The sequence below is a fragment of the Gobio gobio genome (assembly GCF_949357685.1).
Source record: "Gobio gobio genome assembly, chromosome: 22".
In the NCBI taxonomy this organism is placed as follows: Eukaryota; Metazoa; Chordata; class Actinopteri; order Cypriniformes; family Gobionidae; genus Gobio; species Gobio gobio.
Window position 1 is genome coordinate 17652739 of NC_137118.1, and position 15231 is coordinate 17667969.

Genomic DNA, 15231 nt, shown 5'->3' on the forward strand with positions numbered 1-15231 from the left:
ACGACTCGTTCCAATCACATGAAGTGGCCAGTGTGCGAAATTCAATAGAAAAGTCGGTGACCAACCTGTCCTCCTGGCGGAGCGTAGAAAGAAGGCGCGAAGCTTCGGCACCGTAGGCGGAGCGGTCAAACACTCGGAGCATCTCCTCCTTGAAGAGAGTGTACTGACCCAGACAAGCCGTCTCAGCGTTCCACACGGCCGTTCCCCATTCCCTCGCACGTCCCGTCAGGAGAGAAACAACATAGGCGATCCGGGAGCGCTCCTTGGAATAAGTCTGGGGCTGCAGCGAGAACACCACCTCACACTGAGTTAGAAAAGAACGACATTCGGTGGGCTCACCGGTGTAGCAGGGTGGGTTGTTCATTCTGGGTTCGTGTGCCTCGAAAGATCTTGGAGCAGAAGCCTCAGCCTGGGAACGACTCAGTTGGGCAGATAAGTCGGTCACCTGGACGGCCAGTGTCTCAACGGCATGGCAGGTGGCGTGCAGCTTCTCCTCGTACTTACCCAGCATGGCGCCCTGCATCTCGAGGGCCGTCTGGAAAGGGTTCTCCCTCGCTGGATCCATGGGTTTGGCCAGAGTATTCTGTCAAGAGGTGAGAAAGGATCCAGAGGCGAAGGCAAGTTAACAGTTCTTTTATTAAGAGTCTGGCAAGTCGGCCGCTGAGCCGTCAAACATAGAGTTCCTTCTTAAAAGGGTAACACAGGTGGTGGACCCGGGTAGATGACCGGTCCGCAGAAACTGAACAAAGGTTGGCTGACGGCCGTGGATAAGGTTCCACTGAAAGTCCCAGTCACAGCACTCAGCGACAGGCGAGCTGGGTAGAGCATAGATTCAGCATAAGAATCAGCAACTGGTTAGATCGGTACGAACAGCGTTCACCTAGACAGGACAAGACTAGACAGACAATCGTTCTGGTAATACATCAGCAAACAGTTATAATACTCTGGCAGAGAACAAAGGAAAGACAAGAACTAGAAATAGAGACGCTAATCAGAGGGGAAAGGAGGGACAGGTGTAGAAAGAACAAGCCTCTCAGTAATAACGAGGAACATCTGCAACAAAGTGAAAGTGAGCAAGTGCCCACAGGAGAGCGTGAGTAGGAAAATGACCAGCAGGGGGGGGGGGGGGGGGGGAGAAAGAGACAGGATCATGACATATTTATAAAAAATGTTGCTATTACTACTTATATTAAATATTGCAGAATATAAATCACATTTATAGAGGCTGTTTTCATATTTTCTACGTGTTTACATTATTTTTTATTAAAAACTCAATAGATTATTATTATTTATTTATTTTAGAAACCATATGGTAATGAGAAGCATGGTTTTACCTGTGACTACCATGATCTTACAGTTAAATGAAACTGCAATTAAATGTTATCAGTATCTTACATAAATTAGCTGTCAACTGTAAAATATTATTGTTTTTAAGGGGGTAGTTCAACCAAAAATGGGATAATTTACTCACCCTAATGTCATTCCAAACCTGAATGAGTCAGGTTTTTTTTGTCCATACAATATTCAATGGTAGCCAACCAAAATGGTTTGGTTGCCAACATTTTTTAAAATATCTTCTTTTGTGTTTCACATGCAGAAGAGAGTTAGTTAAACAGGTTTGGAACAACGTAAGGGGAAGTAAATGATGACAGAATTTAATAGCAGTAAATTCACTTTAATGCATCCTAGCTCAAAATCAGTTCTTTACTGTCAAGTGCATTTCTGTGTGACAAAAGTGCGATATTAAATTTGTTAACTGCATTTGCAGTAAATTCAATAATATCCGTCATTATACTAGTTATTTATTTACTCGAATTTAAGGCCCTATTCCCAGCAAAAACATTCACGGGGGAACTCAAGGGCCGGATGGGCTGGGTTTGTCCTCGAATTTTAACCCTAGTCCAGCCCTGGATAAAATTATAAGGATAAAATTTCTGCTTCATATTCTCAAGGAAAGGAGTTTCCCCCAGCGTATGCTATGCAATACTCTTTCCCTTCTCTCAGGGAACCGAGGTTACGTGAGTAACCGAGTCGTATACTTTCGAAGTGTACTATCATAAACAAATACATTTACTACAAGTATTAAAATAGTAAACTACTTGTATACTTATAAGTTCACTTGATGCAGTACAAATGAGAAATGTAGTTGTGTCCTTAAAGTTTATACTGTTACACTTATAGTACACTTAAATGTATACTTTTACATACTAAAAGGCCAATTTAGTCCCAAGTAGTATTGAATACTTACAAGTTTATTACTAGTACATTGATATTAGTATACTTACTAAATAACGTATACTTAAAAATATACTTGAACATTACTTAAGTATACTTAATAAAATTAACTTGAAGTATACTTCTTTTTCATAAGGGCAATATGAATGATGACATATTCTGTTTAAATATGGATGCTAACAACAACTATCCTGAGCACTATTCCTTGGGTTTAACTTAATGGGAAGGTGAAGTATTACAGTGTGGTAAATTTTATAATTAAAGTAGAGTGTTGAATGTTCGTTGGTTTCCGCCTCCTTCTTCCCTTATCAACAAACCTTGTTATATAAAGAAATTACCTTATCTTCATCATGAGGGTAATGTTACAATGTTAAATTGAAGGGCTTTAATACAAATTCAAGTACACCAGGTTTTTAAAAGTATGACAAATGAAACATCACAAGAGTTTGATTGTTCTAATAAGACTCAATAAAGAAACTGGGGTGGAGACAGCAAACAGTGTGACAGTATTTGGTTGCAGTATTTGGTTGCAGTTCTTCGGTCTTGTACAGGATGCTTCTGGTAGATCCTGAGGTTCCTGGATCAACATCTTTATTAATCCTGGAACAGGATCTCCCCATACAGGTGACATGTCATGTTACATTTAATCTCTGCAATCTGACATTTTTCTTTTATGCTCAATCCTGATCCCCTTTCTTTTTGTTTCTTTAAAAGCTTTGACAGATTTGAGCTCCAGGCCGGCAATGGCCGTTCAGAGCTCATGCACCCGCCGAGAACAGCTTCATCTCGGTCAGGCCTCTCGGGAATTTGCAGCTGGCTCTTACTGTATCTAGATAGTGGTTAAACATGAGATATAATTAATTTGGGGTAAATCAAACGGGCAATCTTTGGTCTTATTAATCTATTACTTGTTCCAGAGCAAACCAATTTGAGTTAGGGGAGAATTAATTTCATAACTTTATATTTAGGCAAAAAAAATAAGTAAGAATACTTTCAGACTACTTTGTACGTGTAACGAAGAGTCATTGGAGTGAGAATCCATCTGCAGCTTTATTTTAGTCAGAGTCAAACAGTAGCCTACAGTGTCGAGACACAGCAGAGACAATGTAGAAGCAGGGTTGCACTCTTTTTCAGCAACCATTTTCCGGCACTTTTCCAGGACATTCGGTGGGAATAAAAGACAAGGATCATGCCAAATATTGCTTTCTAAGTCTTTAAAAGCTGTACAGTTTATTGCCATTACTTAACAATCCAGCATTTTTCAATATGAGCTCTTAATCATACATCACACACCACAGAATAGAAAGAAAAGGTAATTGTGACTTTTTATCTCGCTATTCTGACTTTCTCGCAATTGCGAGTTTACATATTTGTGATATAAACGCGAAAATTGTCGCAATTCTTTTTTCCTCAGAATTTGACTTTATAACTTGCAATTGCAGTTTAGATCTCACAATTCTGAGAAAAGAAGTCAGAATTGCAAGATATAAACTTGCAACTGCGCAAAAAAAAGTCAATTGTGACGAAAAGACTTGAGAGTTTATATCGCGCAATTCTGACTATATCTTGCAACTCTGACTTTATAACACACAAATGTGACTTTATATCAAAATGATGTGGTTAGGTAGCAGCTTACGAGTTAACATTCACTGCATACATTTGAGCAGTTATAGCATTAGCTAACGGCTGCAACACAAGACTAAACATCATTATTCAAAATACTACTCACACGTATCAAACTCAGCATTCCTGAACTTGTGCTTTCTACAACTAGCGCTAATTGTTTGGGCCAGCGATAAACTCTTTATACTCGGCTAAAGAAATAACTTTTTTTTAAAGAATTTTCCCAGACAACAACAAGATTTTCCAGGACATTTTACATTTTGTCTAATTTTCCATGTGTTTTCCAGGACTGGAAAATTTGTCATCAATTTTCCAGGTTTTCAAGGTTTTCCAGGACGAGTGGGAACCCTGAGAAGGCAGAGCAATATCATAAATGGGAACAGGCTTAGGTCGAGGCAGGCTACATATATACACAATCCAGAACACAGGCAAATGGTCAGGGCAGGAGGCTGAGAATCACAATCCAGTAAACAGGCAAAGGTCAGGTAGGCAGCTAAGGTTCAGATAACAGGAAACAGTCTGAGTTCAAAACAGCATCAACAGTCCACAGTATAAACGCTCAGAAATTATCACCAAGGCAAATCACGACTTTGCAATGGTGGTGGTGGGTGGGTGTGTGTGTGTGTGTGTGTGTGTGTGTGTGTGTGTGTGTGTGTGTGTGTGTGTGTGTGTGTGTGTGTGTGTGTGTGTGTGTGTGTGTGTGTGTGTGTGTGTGTGTGTGTGTGTGTGTGTGTGTGTGTGTGTGTGTGTGTGTGTGTGTGTGTGTGTGTGTGTGTGTGTGATGAATAGCAGGTGCATGAACAATCAGTCCCAGGAATGAGGGCCCATGGGAAATGTAGTCCGAATGATAACAGTCAATATTCTGGTGAGAGCTCCCTCTGATGGTCCGGAGGAAGTGAAAAGGAAGCCTCACCCGTAACAGAATGAACTTCTCAGAAATGCACTTTATGTACTTCTCAGAAATATACTTAAATTTGCACTTTAGTCCACTAGTGTACATGGGAATTTACTTCAAATCAACTTCACTCTTTCCCTGCTATTAACTGATTTTTCTGGCTATCCATGTTTTCACTGTTATACGCAGTGCCGCCGCTCCCACCATGCGCATCACGCGCTGTGCGTAGGGCACCAAGTGCTGAGGGCAAACCCCCTTCACTCAGCACTTCCGTCTGTGTTTTAAACTGAACTGGTAGTTTACTACTTTCAAAGTGTACCATCATAAACAAAAAATTTTACTACAAGTATTAAAATAGTAGCTAAACTACTAGTATACTTATGAGTTCACTTGTACAGATGCAGTACAAATGAGAAACGTAGTTGTGTACTTAAGGTTTATACTGTTACACTTATAGTACACTTAAATGTATACTTTTATATACTAAAAGTAGGCAAATTTAGTCCCAGTAGTATTGAATACTTAAAAGTTTACTACTAGTACATTGATATTAGTATACTTACTAAATAACGTATACTTAAAAATATACTTAAGCGTAACTTAAGTATACTTAATAAAATTAACTTGAAGTATACTTCTTTTTCATAAGGGCAGTGTGAATGATGACATATTCTGTTTAAATATGGATGCAGTGTGGCAAATTTTATAATTAAAGTATTGTGTTAAATGACAAATGAAACATCACAAGAGGTTGATTTTTAAAACTAAATAAAGAAACTGGGGTGGAGACAGCAAACAGTGTGACAGTATTTGGTTGCTGTATTCATCCGGATCAGATCCGGATGTGTTTCTTTCGGTCTTGTACAGGATGCTTCTGGTAGATCCTGATGTTCCTGGATCAACATCTTTATTGATCCTGGAACAACATTCCAATAAATTAGCTGATAAACTTTTTTGACATTTCTACACTTAATACTGTTTATACGGTTTCTTTTATCATGCCCATTTCCTCTCAATCCCTTGTCTTTTCTAATATCTCCTGATCAATTTCAACCTCTGGGAAAGCCCATGCACCGGTACCTCAACCCATACAGGTGACATGTTACATTTAATCTCTGCAATATGACATTTTTCTTTTATGCTAAATTCTGATCCCCTTTCTTTTTGTTTACATATTCCCAGCAGTTATTTAATACATCAGTAGCCATGTGATTTCCAACATAACTCTTCATATATTTCCAGTATATCAGGGAACATTTTAGTCTTGTAAAAAATCTGTGGCATTTAATTTGCCTAAACCAGTAGAGCATTAATTAGCATTCATTTTCTAAAGCTCCATACTGTATTTTAATCAGTGAATAGTCCGAATGAATCGGATTCTTTGAACAAATCAGTGGATCCAGTGCTGAAAAATCCAGCTTTGCTGGTCGCCAGTATAAAGTATGTTTTGCATGTTGGGACCAGCTTAGGATGCTGGTATGCTGGTGGACCTTTGCTGGTATGATGAAAGACCACAACAAAACTTGTGAATGTGTTACATATCACGTTTCTAAGTGTGTGTTCATAGTTAAAGACCAAGACAATTTGACCAATTCATTTTTATAAATGATTTAATAAAGAAAACGCATGTTGCTGGTTACATGTTTAACACTACAATTGAGCATTAGACACCTGATGTAAACAAGTAGAATCACCGAAGATAAGAGGAACAACAAGAACAAGAAAAAGAGAAGAGATGAGCAGAAACACGACAACTAACTGACTTTCAGCCACACAGCCTTCGAAGAAATCAACAGCAAATCAAATCAATCTCACCAGAGGATGATTAAACAACTCCAAAAACAGAATTACCATATTCACTTATTACAAACCAGTTTGGCTTTATTTATTTCATATGGTAGGCTACATGAACAGATTTTTTCTTTGCCACCTCTGCAGTGCAAAGTATTGGCAGTGCAAAAAATCGGTAACACGCTTAGCATGTGTACTTTTTCATTTTGTGTTGCAGCTAGGAATGGGTATCGAGAACTGGTTCAATTTTCTCTTTCTCCGTCCGGCGAGGCTTACCCATCCGATGCCGTAAATCTTGATCTCCCATCGGATGCTGCGAGAGCTCTCCTGGTCAGTGTCTATTTTTTCTCTTTCTCCGTCCGGCGAGGCCAGGCCACATCCAACGCCATCCGACGTTGGATGCGGCCTGAGCCCTCCCGCTCCAAACCACGTGCCCCCGTTCTTCGTAATCCTGTTTACCGCAACTATCTATTTGAGGTAATACAGCTTAAAAACAAAAACAAGCTTGAAACTACTTAAGTTTAAACACCACATCTTCGCTTAGATGTATATCTGCCGGCGTCTGCATTTTTCCAAATAATTTTTAAACAACATGACGGTTGTTAATGGCGACGCAAAGAAATGTGGGTTATCTGCAGCAGCGAAGGATACACCTCATGCACATGATGTCCTACTTATTTTTTCTGAAATGAGACAGCCTAGATGACGCATGCAGCCTTCAAACGCGACCTCTGGAGGACGCAGCCTTTCGAAATTAGACACATCTCCTGTTTCGGCTCATCAGCAAAACATGAATGAAGTGATTAATGCCGGTCATATGTGTACCAGTATGTCCGGGTGGGTGTGACTCGGCATGCAAATCTCACTGGCCAATGTCCATTGGCTCATTTAGCTACAACTTGGAGGTGATTGAGCTCCCAGGCGAGACCCCATTACGGCAATATCGACGCAACGTCTCTGTTCAGGGGTTACATTAGTAATCCAGACGATATCTTAGTTCAAATCAAAGTTGACAAGTTTGCTTTTAATAAGCGACTTTAGGCTCCTTTTTTTGTCAAGTCATGTTAAAAAATCATGGGTCACTGACTCACGGGTTGCAGTTCCTTGGCCTTATTTTTTAAAATATGGTTGCTTGTACATTTTTTTTCTTACTTATATGGTCACCCAAAGGGATGATGTCACTGACCATTACATGGTAACTTGCATACTGCGTACTGCTGAAATCTGTCATGTTGCGCCACGTTATCGACCAGGCAGAACAATCCTTCCAACCACTATAGATAGATTCTCAAATAGCTTACCTGATCTGTCTCAGCTGCTAAGTGAACCCAAACAAACAGATGAACTAGAGGAAATGACTAGCAGTATGAGCACCACTTTCTCTAGTACATTAGAAATTGTAGCACCAATTAGATTAAAAAAGGTTAGAGAGAAAACTAAAGCACCATGGTACAACAGTGCTACACATGTTATCAAGAGAGAAACTCGTAACTTAGAGCGTAAATGGAAACAAACTAATTTAGAGGTCTTTAGAATCGCATGGAAAGATAGTATGTCACGTTATAAAAAGGCCCTAAAAGTAGCCAGGGCTGAGCATCTCCGCAAACTAATAGAAAATAACCAAAATAATCCAAGGTTTTTATTTAACACTGTGGCTAGACTAACAAATAAACAAGCATCGCCTGAACAAAATATTCCGTTACAGTTTAGTAGTAATGATTTTATGAACTTCTTCGCTGACAAAATAGAAAGCATCAGAAACAAAATTGTAAATGTACAATCATTAATGATGTCTTATGATTCAACCGCAATTATCGCTCCTCAAGAACTACTACACCGCTTTACAACCATAGGACAGGAAGAGCTAAATAAACTTATCATTGCATCTAAACCAACAACATGTTTATTAGATCCAATACCCACTAAACTACTGAAAGAGTTGTTACCTGTAGTGGAAGAGCCTCTTCTCAATATTATTAACTCGTCTTTATCTTTAGGTCATGTTCCAAGAATATTCAAGTTGGCAGTCATAAAACCTCTCATTAAGAAGCCACAATTAGATCATAATAACCTAGCAAATTACAGACCAATTTCAAATCTTCCATTCATGTCTAAAATACTAGAAAAAGTTGTGTCCACTCAATTGTGCTCTTTCTTGCAAGAAAATGATATCTATGAAAAATTTCAATCAGGATTCAGGCCGCATCACAGCACAGAAACCGCGCTCGTTAAAATCACAAATGATTTACTTCTAGCTTCTGACCAAGGCTGTATCTCAATACTAGTTCTACTCGATCTTAGTGCTGCGTTCGATACTATAGATCATAAAATACTATTAGATCGACTTCAAAATTACACTGGTGTTCAGGGACAGGCATTAAACTGGTTTAGATCGTATTTATCAGACCGCTACCATTTTGTCTGTCTAAATGGGGAAAAATCAAAGATAACATCAGTAGACTATGGGGTGCCGCAAGGATCCGTGCTAGGCCCTCTGCTATTCTCTATATATATGCTGCCACTTGGTAATATTATAAGAAAACATGGAATTAATTTCCACTGTTATGCTGATGACACTCAATTATATATTTCATCACGACCAGATGAAAACGCTAAATTATCTAAACTGACAGCGTGTGTTGATGATATTAAACACTGGATGACGTGTAATTTTCTGCTATTGAATTCAGATAAAACGGAGGTATTACTTATTGGTCCAAAAAACTGCCCACAAAACCTCTCACAATACAACTTTAACTTGGAAGGATGTCCTGTCGCTTTATCCACTACAGTAAAAGACCTGGGTGTTATATTAGACCGCAACTTGTCTTTCGAAAATCATATTTCATATGTTACAAGAACGGCATTTTTCCACCTTAGAAACATTGCTAAGCTACGTAACATGCTATCTATCTCTGATGCAGAAAAGTTAGTTCATGCATTCATGACCTCGAGACTAGATTACTGTTATGCTTTATTAGCTGGTTGTCCTGCATCATCAATAAACAAGCTACAGTTAGTCCAAAACACAGCTGCTAGAGTTCTTACTAGGTCAAGAAAATATGATCATATAACACCAATTTTATCATCTCTACAATGGTTACCTATTAAGTTCCGTATCAATTACAAAGTATTGCTACTGACCTATAAAGCCCTAAATGGTTTAACTCCAGTGTATTTAACGGATCTTTTATCGCCCTACAATCCATCGCGCTCTTTGAGATCACTAAACTCGAGGCTTCTGGTCATTCCTAGGATATCTAAGTCCACTAAAGGAGGGAGGGCATTTTCACATTTAGCTCCTAAACTCTGGAATAGTCTTCCTGATATTGTTCGAGGTTCAGACTCTCTGTCCCAGTTTAAAACTAGATTAAAGACGCATCTCTTTAGCCAAGCATTCACATTATAAATACGTTTTATACTACAGTTAAATCGCACCAACAGCATTAATATTCTGAACAGCAGCTATGCCAATTATTTCCCATCTGCTTTTCTGTTGTTATCTCGGGACACTAGTCCCGAGCAGTGTTGCCACAGTTACTTTGAAAAAGTAACTTAGTTACTTTACAGATTACTTGATTTTAAAAGTAACTAAGTTACTTTACAGATTACTTGATTTTAAAAGTAACTAAGTTAGATTACAAGTTACTTTATTAGTTACATTCATCAGTTGCCGACAACACCTCTGCAGCCTCAACATAAAAATGACAACCGTTTTTGCCAACACTAAACATAAAACATGTTACACTATACTAAACATAAAACACTAAACATAAAACCCTAAACATGTTAATGAAAAGGTACAAATTACTTTGTTTTTATTAAATACATTTATGAAAAACAATTTATATTTAATTTTTAATTTATATTTATATATGAATGTAAATAATTATATGGGCCTACACAAATAATATAAAATTACAAGATTCATATTTTATTGTAAACGTAATGTGCAGCTCTGTAAAGGGACAACAAATATATGATCGATCCGTGAGAACAATATATTTTTTAATAATCTTTAAGTGCACAAAACTATGAAAATATATGAAACGCTTCAAAACAGAGCGGCAACAAAGCGCTTATGCGCATCCCGGGTGCAGAATGATGCGCTTAAAGCAACATGGAATCAGAGTGTGCAGTGCAGTGCGAGTGCACATTGAAAAGTCCACGGCATAAAGAGAAGATGAGCGTCGAGCCCACAAATCCTAGTCTACTATGTAGCCTATCGGTCCAAACATTCACTGATTATTTGTTTCTTCACAGTTTTTAATTCTGGTTATTGTGCGTGTGATGCTAATTAATAATCCGTGTTGTCACCTGAGTAGCGAGCACAACATCTTTCAGAAACCGCAAGATAAACTCCAGGAAGATAAATTATTTTATCAACATATCAAGTATTATAACGGGAATATATCATATGGAGTGAGCTTTACCGTGCTGCTGCTGACTGGAACCGAACGACGCGCAGTTTGAATGCTGAACGGAGAATGACAGAGCAGCGGAGGAAAGACATTCAGCTATGGCTTTAGATGACTTTGTAGGCTACTAGCAAATAATAATATACTAATAATGATTGCTGAAGGATAATGTGACAATATATATTTCTGATGATTATTTAATTATCACGACATGCCTAATCTGAGCAAGTGACTGCCTGTCTTGAGTTTTGTCGACAGACGGAGGCGGCCGCCTCGTAATTCTCTATGCAGGAAAAACCCTGCTGAGACTAAACAAGAAAGCAAAAATATATATTTTTACTAAGGAAAAGGACAAAAAAAAGTAACTCACAGTGACTTGGATAAGTTACTTTAATCTGATTACTGGTTTGGAAATAGTAACGCGTTAGATTACTCGTTACTGGAAAAAGTGGTCAAATTAGAGGAACGCGTTACTAAGTAACGCGTTACTGGCATCACTGGTCCCGAGGTAACTAGTTCGTCAGCTCCAGTTTGTATCCAGCCTCTCATGGAGACTTCAGATGCCCCTGTGATGAGACGACTCGACGCCTGTGAAGAGACGACTCGACGCCTGTGAAGAGACGACTCAACGCCAGCGTTGTTATGGCCTAAAATAATACATGATTGATTAACTTATCCTAACATTTTTCTTTAACATTCTCTTTCTAACATTTTTCAATGTACATTTATGAAATGCACTTTTTGTGAAGCTGCTTTGAAACAATGTGTATTGTGAAAAGCGCTATACAAATAAATTTGAATTGAAATTTGAATTGAATATTAATACTAACAGTAGATACATATGGTTTGAATTTATTTTATTATAAATATGTGGCTATATTACAGCTCCCCTTATTGCTCTTGTCCTTTTCACGGCTTGCAGTGTGTGCATGTGTGTGTTCACTACTCAATGCTCCTAATGTGTGTCCACTAACTAACTTGAATGGGTTAAATGCAAAGGACAAATTCAGAGTATGTTAACATACTTTGCCTTCACTTCACACTTTTTCTCCCTTTCCATCCCCAAAACTATTCTGCTCACAGGTGATTTGATGATTTTGATTTGCTTTTTAGTGGATTCAGTTGAATATGTTGCAGGCTCATTTATTGTTAATAAATTATATTAATGGCAATAAACAATAAAATATTATTGGGCTTGTTTTGGTCTTTTATTTTAACATGCGGTTGCTTATTTGATTTAGGAGAGTTGGCAGAACTGGAAATTCAGAGTATGTTAACATACTTTGCCTTTGCGTCACACTTTTTCTCCCTTTCCATCCCCAAACCTATTCTGCTCACAGGTGATAGTGCGTGCCATTCCGCTTTGTTGCAATTTGATGATTTTTGTAAAATAACTTCTTTTTTTGCTTTTCAGTGGTTTCAGTTTAATATGTTGCAGGCTCATTTATTGATAATAAATAATATTAATAATGTTTAAAAAAAGTACAATAATACTGGGCTTGTTTTGGGTTTTTTAACATGCGGTTTCTTATTTGTCTTGGAAGAGATGGCAGACTGGTTAAAATCTCTCTATTGACTTTCCTCCTCACTAAAATAATACATCAAACAAGTGTGTTTGATGGAGATAGAGAGAGCTAGCCCGTATTTACCTGTATCTAACCCCCCCCCCCCCCCCCAAAAAACAAACAAACATATTTTTGCTATATAAAGGATCCCTCAACATCATTCGAAAACATTGGATGCACGTTTCTAGTACCTGTATCTCAGAAGAGGAGAATCCATACTGACTGCTGAATTCTGAATTTTATCAAGAGATAGAATAAGAGGTTATCTTCATTTTATTACTGTTATTTTAATATTTATTATGTTTTATCCTTACTCATATTAAATGCACTTGAATTCACTAAATGATTTCTGGTTATGAACAGAGCAATGAAGGTTTATCAGAGCATCCTGCTACTCTTCAGCTGCCAGTTCCTTCACACTCTGGGTGAGCTACTAATGTGATTTGGTATATATATATATGTATATATATGTATATATATATATATATATATATATATATATATATATATATATATATATATATATATATATATATATATATATATATATATATATATATATATATATATGCTGTTTTTTAATTTAATAGTATTTAATTCATTTGTGAAAGTGTCTATTTGTACTCATTATTTTGCACCATGTGTTCACAGCTTTGTACTGTGTGGATGTGTGTGGCAATCTGAAGCAGATAGACGCTGGGTCCGGTTCAGTGGTTGGAGTGAACAATCAAAATGAAGTGTTTGTCCTATATAATAATGTCTTCACAAAGATCGGCATGTCTCTAAAGCACGTCAGCGTTGGCCCTGCTGGTCAGCTCGGGGTGGATATGACAAACAACATCTACAAGTTTCAGGGTGGCAGCTTTGTGCAGATTGGAGGTGAAGAGACTGACTGTGCAGAGCGCAAAATCATAAGATATGCTTAATCTATTATTAATGACTAGTTTGGAGTATTTTTTTTAAAACCACAGTCCAAATGACATCAGCTTATTGTTATTCTTTCAGTTAAAGTGACTAATCTTTCATCCAACCTGTTGATTTGTACTGTTAGGCCTTCTCAAACAGGTGGATGCTGGAGGTGATCAGGCCGTTGCAGGTGTCAATATGAATGATGACATATACTGTTTAAATATGGATGGTAACAACAAATGGCTGTCCAGCTCTGTTCCTTGGGTTCAAATTGGTGGGAAGCTGAAGTATTACAGCTGTGGCCCATACAGCTGTTGGGGAGTGAACAGCAATAATCAAATCTACATCTTGAGGGTAATGTCACAATGTTAAATACAAGGGCTTGAGTACAAGGTCAAGTACACCGGGGTTTTAAAAGTACAACAATAAAGTAGACTTCACGCAAAATGTTTTTTATTTTGTTTAACATAACTAAAGAAATAAAGAAACTGGTGTGGAGGCAGCAAACACAGTTTCTTCATGTGACTATGGTTTACTGGTTTGTGTCTCTTTGGGTCTCGTGCAGGACGTGTCTAGCAATGCCTGTTCCGGGTCCGGCTTTCTGAATATTCCTGGACTTCTGTCCATGATTGAAGTAGCAACTGATGGCAGTGTCTTTGGTGTCAACTCTCAAGGGGCCTTATTCCAAAGGTGAACTAAACATATCATTTAAATGTTGAATGAACAAAAGTGATGAATTTTTCAAGAATAATTTTCTGATATAAATCAAATGCTAAATTAAAGAAACCATCATTTTGCAGAACTGGCATCACTCGAGCCATCCCTGCTGGCACAGACTGGATCTCAATGGTTGCCTGTCCCAATGGTCACAAGCATGTGAGCTCTGACCTGGGAATGCTGTGGGTCATCTGTGTTGACGGCTCCATCCGTAAATGTACTTTATAGTCTGTCATGAGTCACTGCAGCAACAGAGGAGCTCAATCATTAACAAAAAAGTTTGAATAATCTTTCTTCTCTTCTCTTTTTCTTGCTGTTGAATCAATAAAGCATTGTGAGCATCTTATTAGTGTTGTATCATTTGGTTCAGTGGTTCTCAAACTGGAAAAAACTGTTGATGTTTAATTTCTTTTTTTCTTATTAGAATGCATGTTTATGCATCTATAAAGCTTAAGTTGTTTGATTACAACTTTCAAAATGACTGACCATAATTAAACAAATGCAGCTGTTGTGTTAAGCCTTATGTTAAGATTCAAAATGATAGAAAATGTCCTCTCACAGATCCATCTGCAGACTGAATCACAGAGATGACATTACAACCCCGATGCAGTCATCCCAGGACCAATTCTGAAACAATTTTGAAAGGTCACTGGTGCTGTGTAGTTTTTTATGAAGAAGACGTGTGGCATAGAATGAATGATTTACAAGAGATTTTAATGAAGCAGAGAATATACAGGAATAACTCTACACATGTAATGTTGACAAACCCAGAACCGAGAAATCTAAGGGGCAGTTTACACAATACTGTTTTAAAAAAAGAAAACCTTTATACATTTGCCTGATTTGCCTGAAAATGCAAGTTCTCTGTAGAAGAATGCGTATAGGGGTGAGCGGGTCACAACCTAGTTAGTTGTAACACACATGGTTTAAAACTGTCCACACATGCCAGCATGATGAAACCAGTTGCCATATCTGTAAGGGTGGTTCGCCTATGGTTCAGGCTGCAGGGTTGCCAAATGACTAAAGAAATGTTATCAGCAAGATTGTAGGAAACTGTACATTTCTCGTCTATTACCAC

The 15231-nt window shown here is 38.0% G+C and overlaps 1 protein-coding gene across 1 annotated transcript; it reads left to right on the forward strand.

Annotated features, from left to right (window-relative positions):
• Positions 1 to 721: 721 nt before the first annotated feature.
• Positions 722 to 14381, forward strand: LOC307119172 (fish-egg lectin-like; the record flags this gene model as incomplete). The annotated part of the gene is made up of 6 exons (XM_079805251.1): positions 722 to 819; positions 12891 to 12952; positions 13179 to 13406; positions 13579 to 13790; positions 14002 to 14126; positions 14237 to 14381. The coding sequence occupies 6 exons, from the start codon at positions 722 to 724 to the stop codon at positions 14379 to 14381; spliced, it is 870 nt and encodes a 289-aa protein (XP_079661377.1).
• Positions 14382 to 15231: the final 850 nt, after the last annotated feature.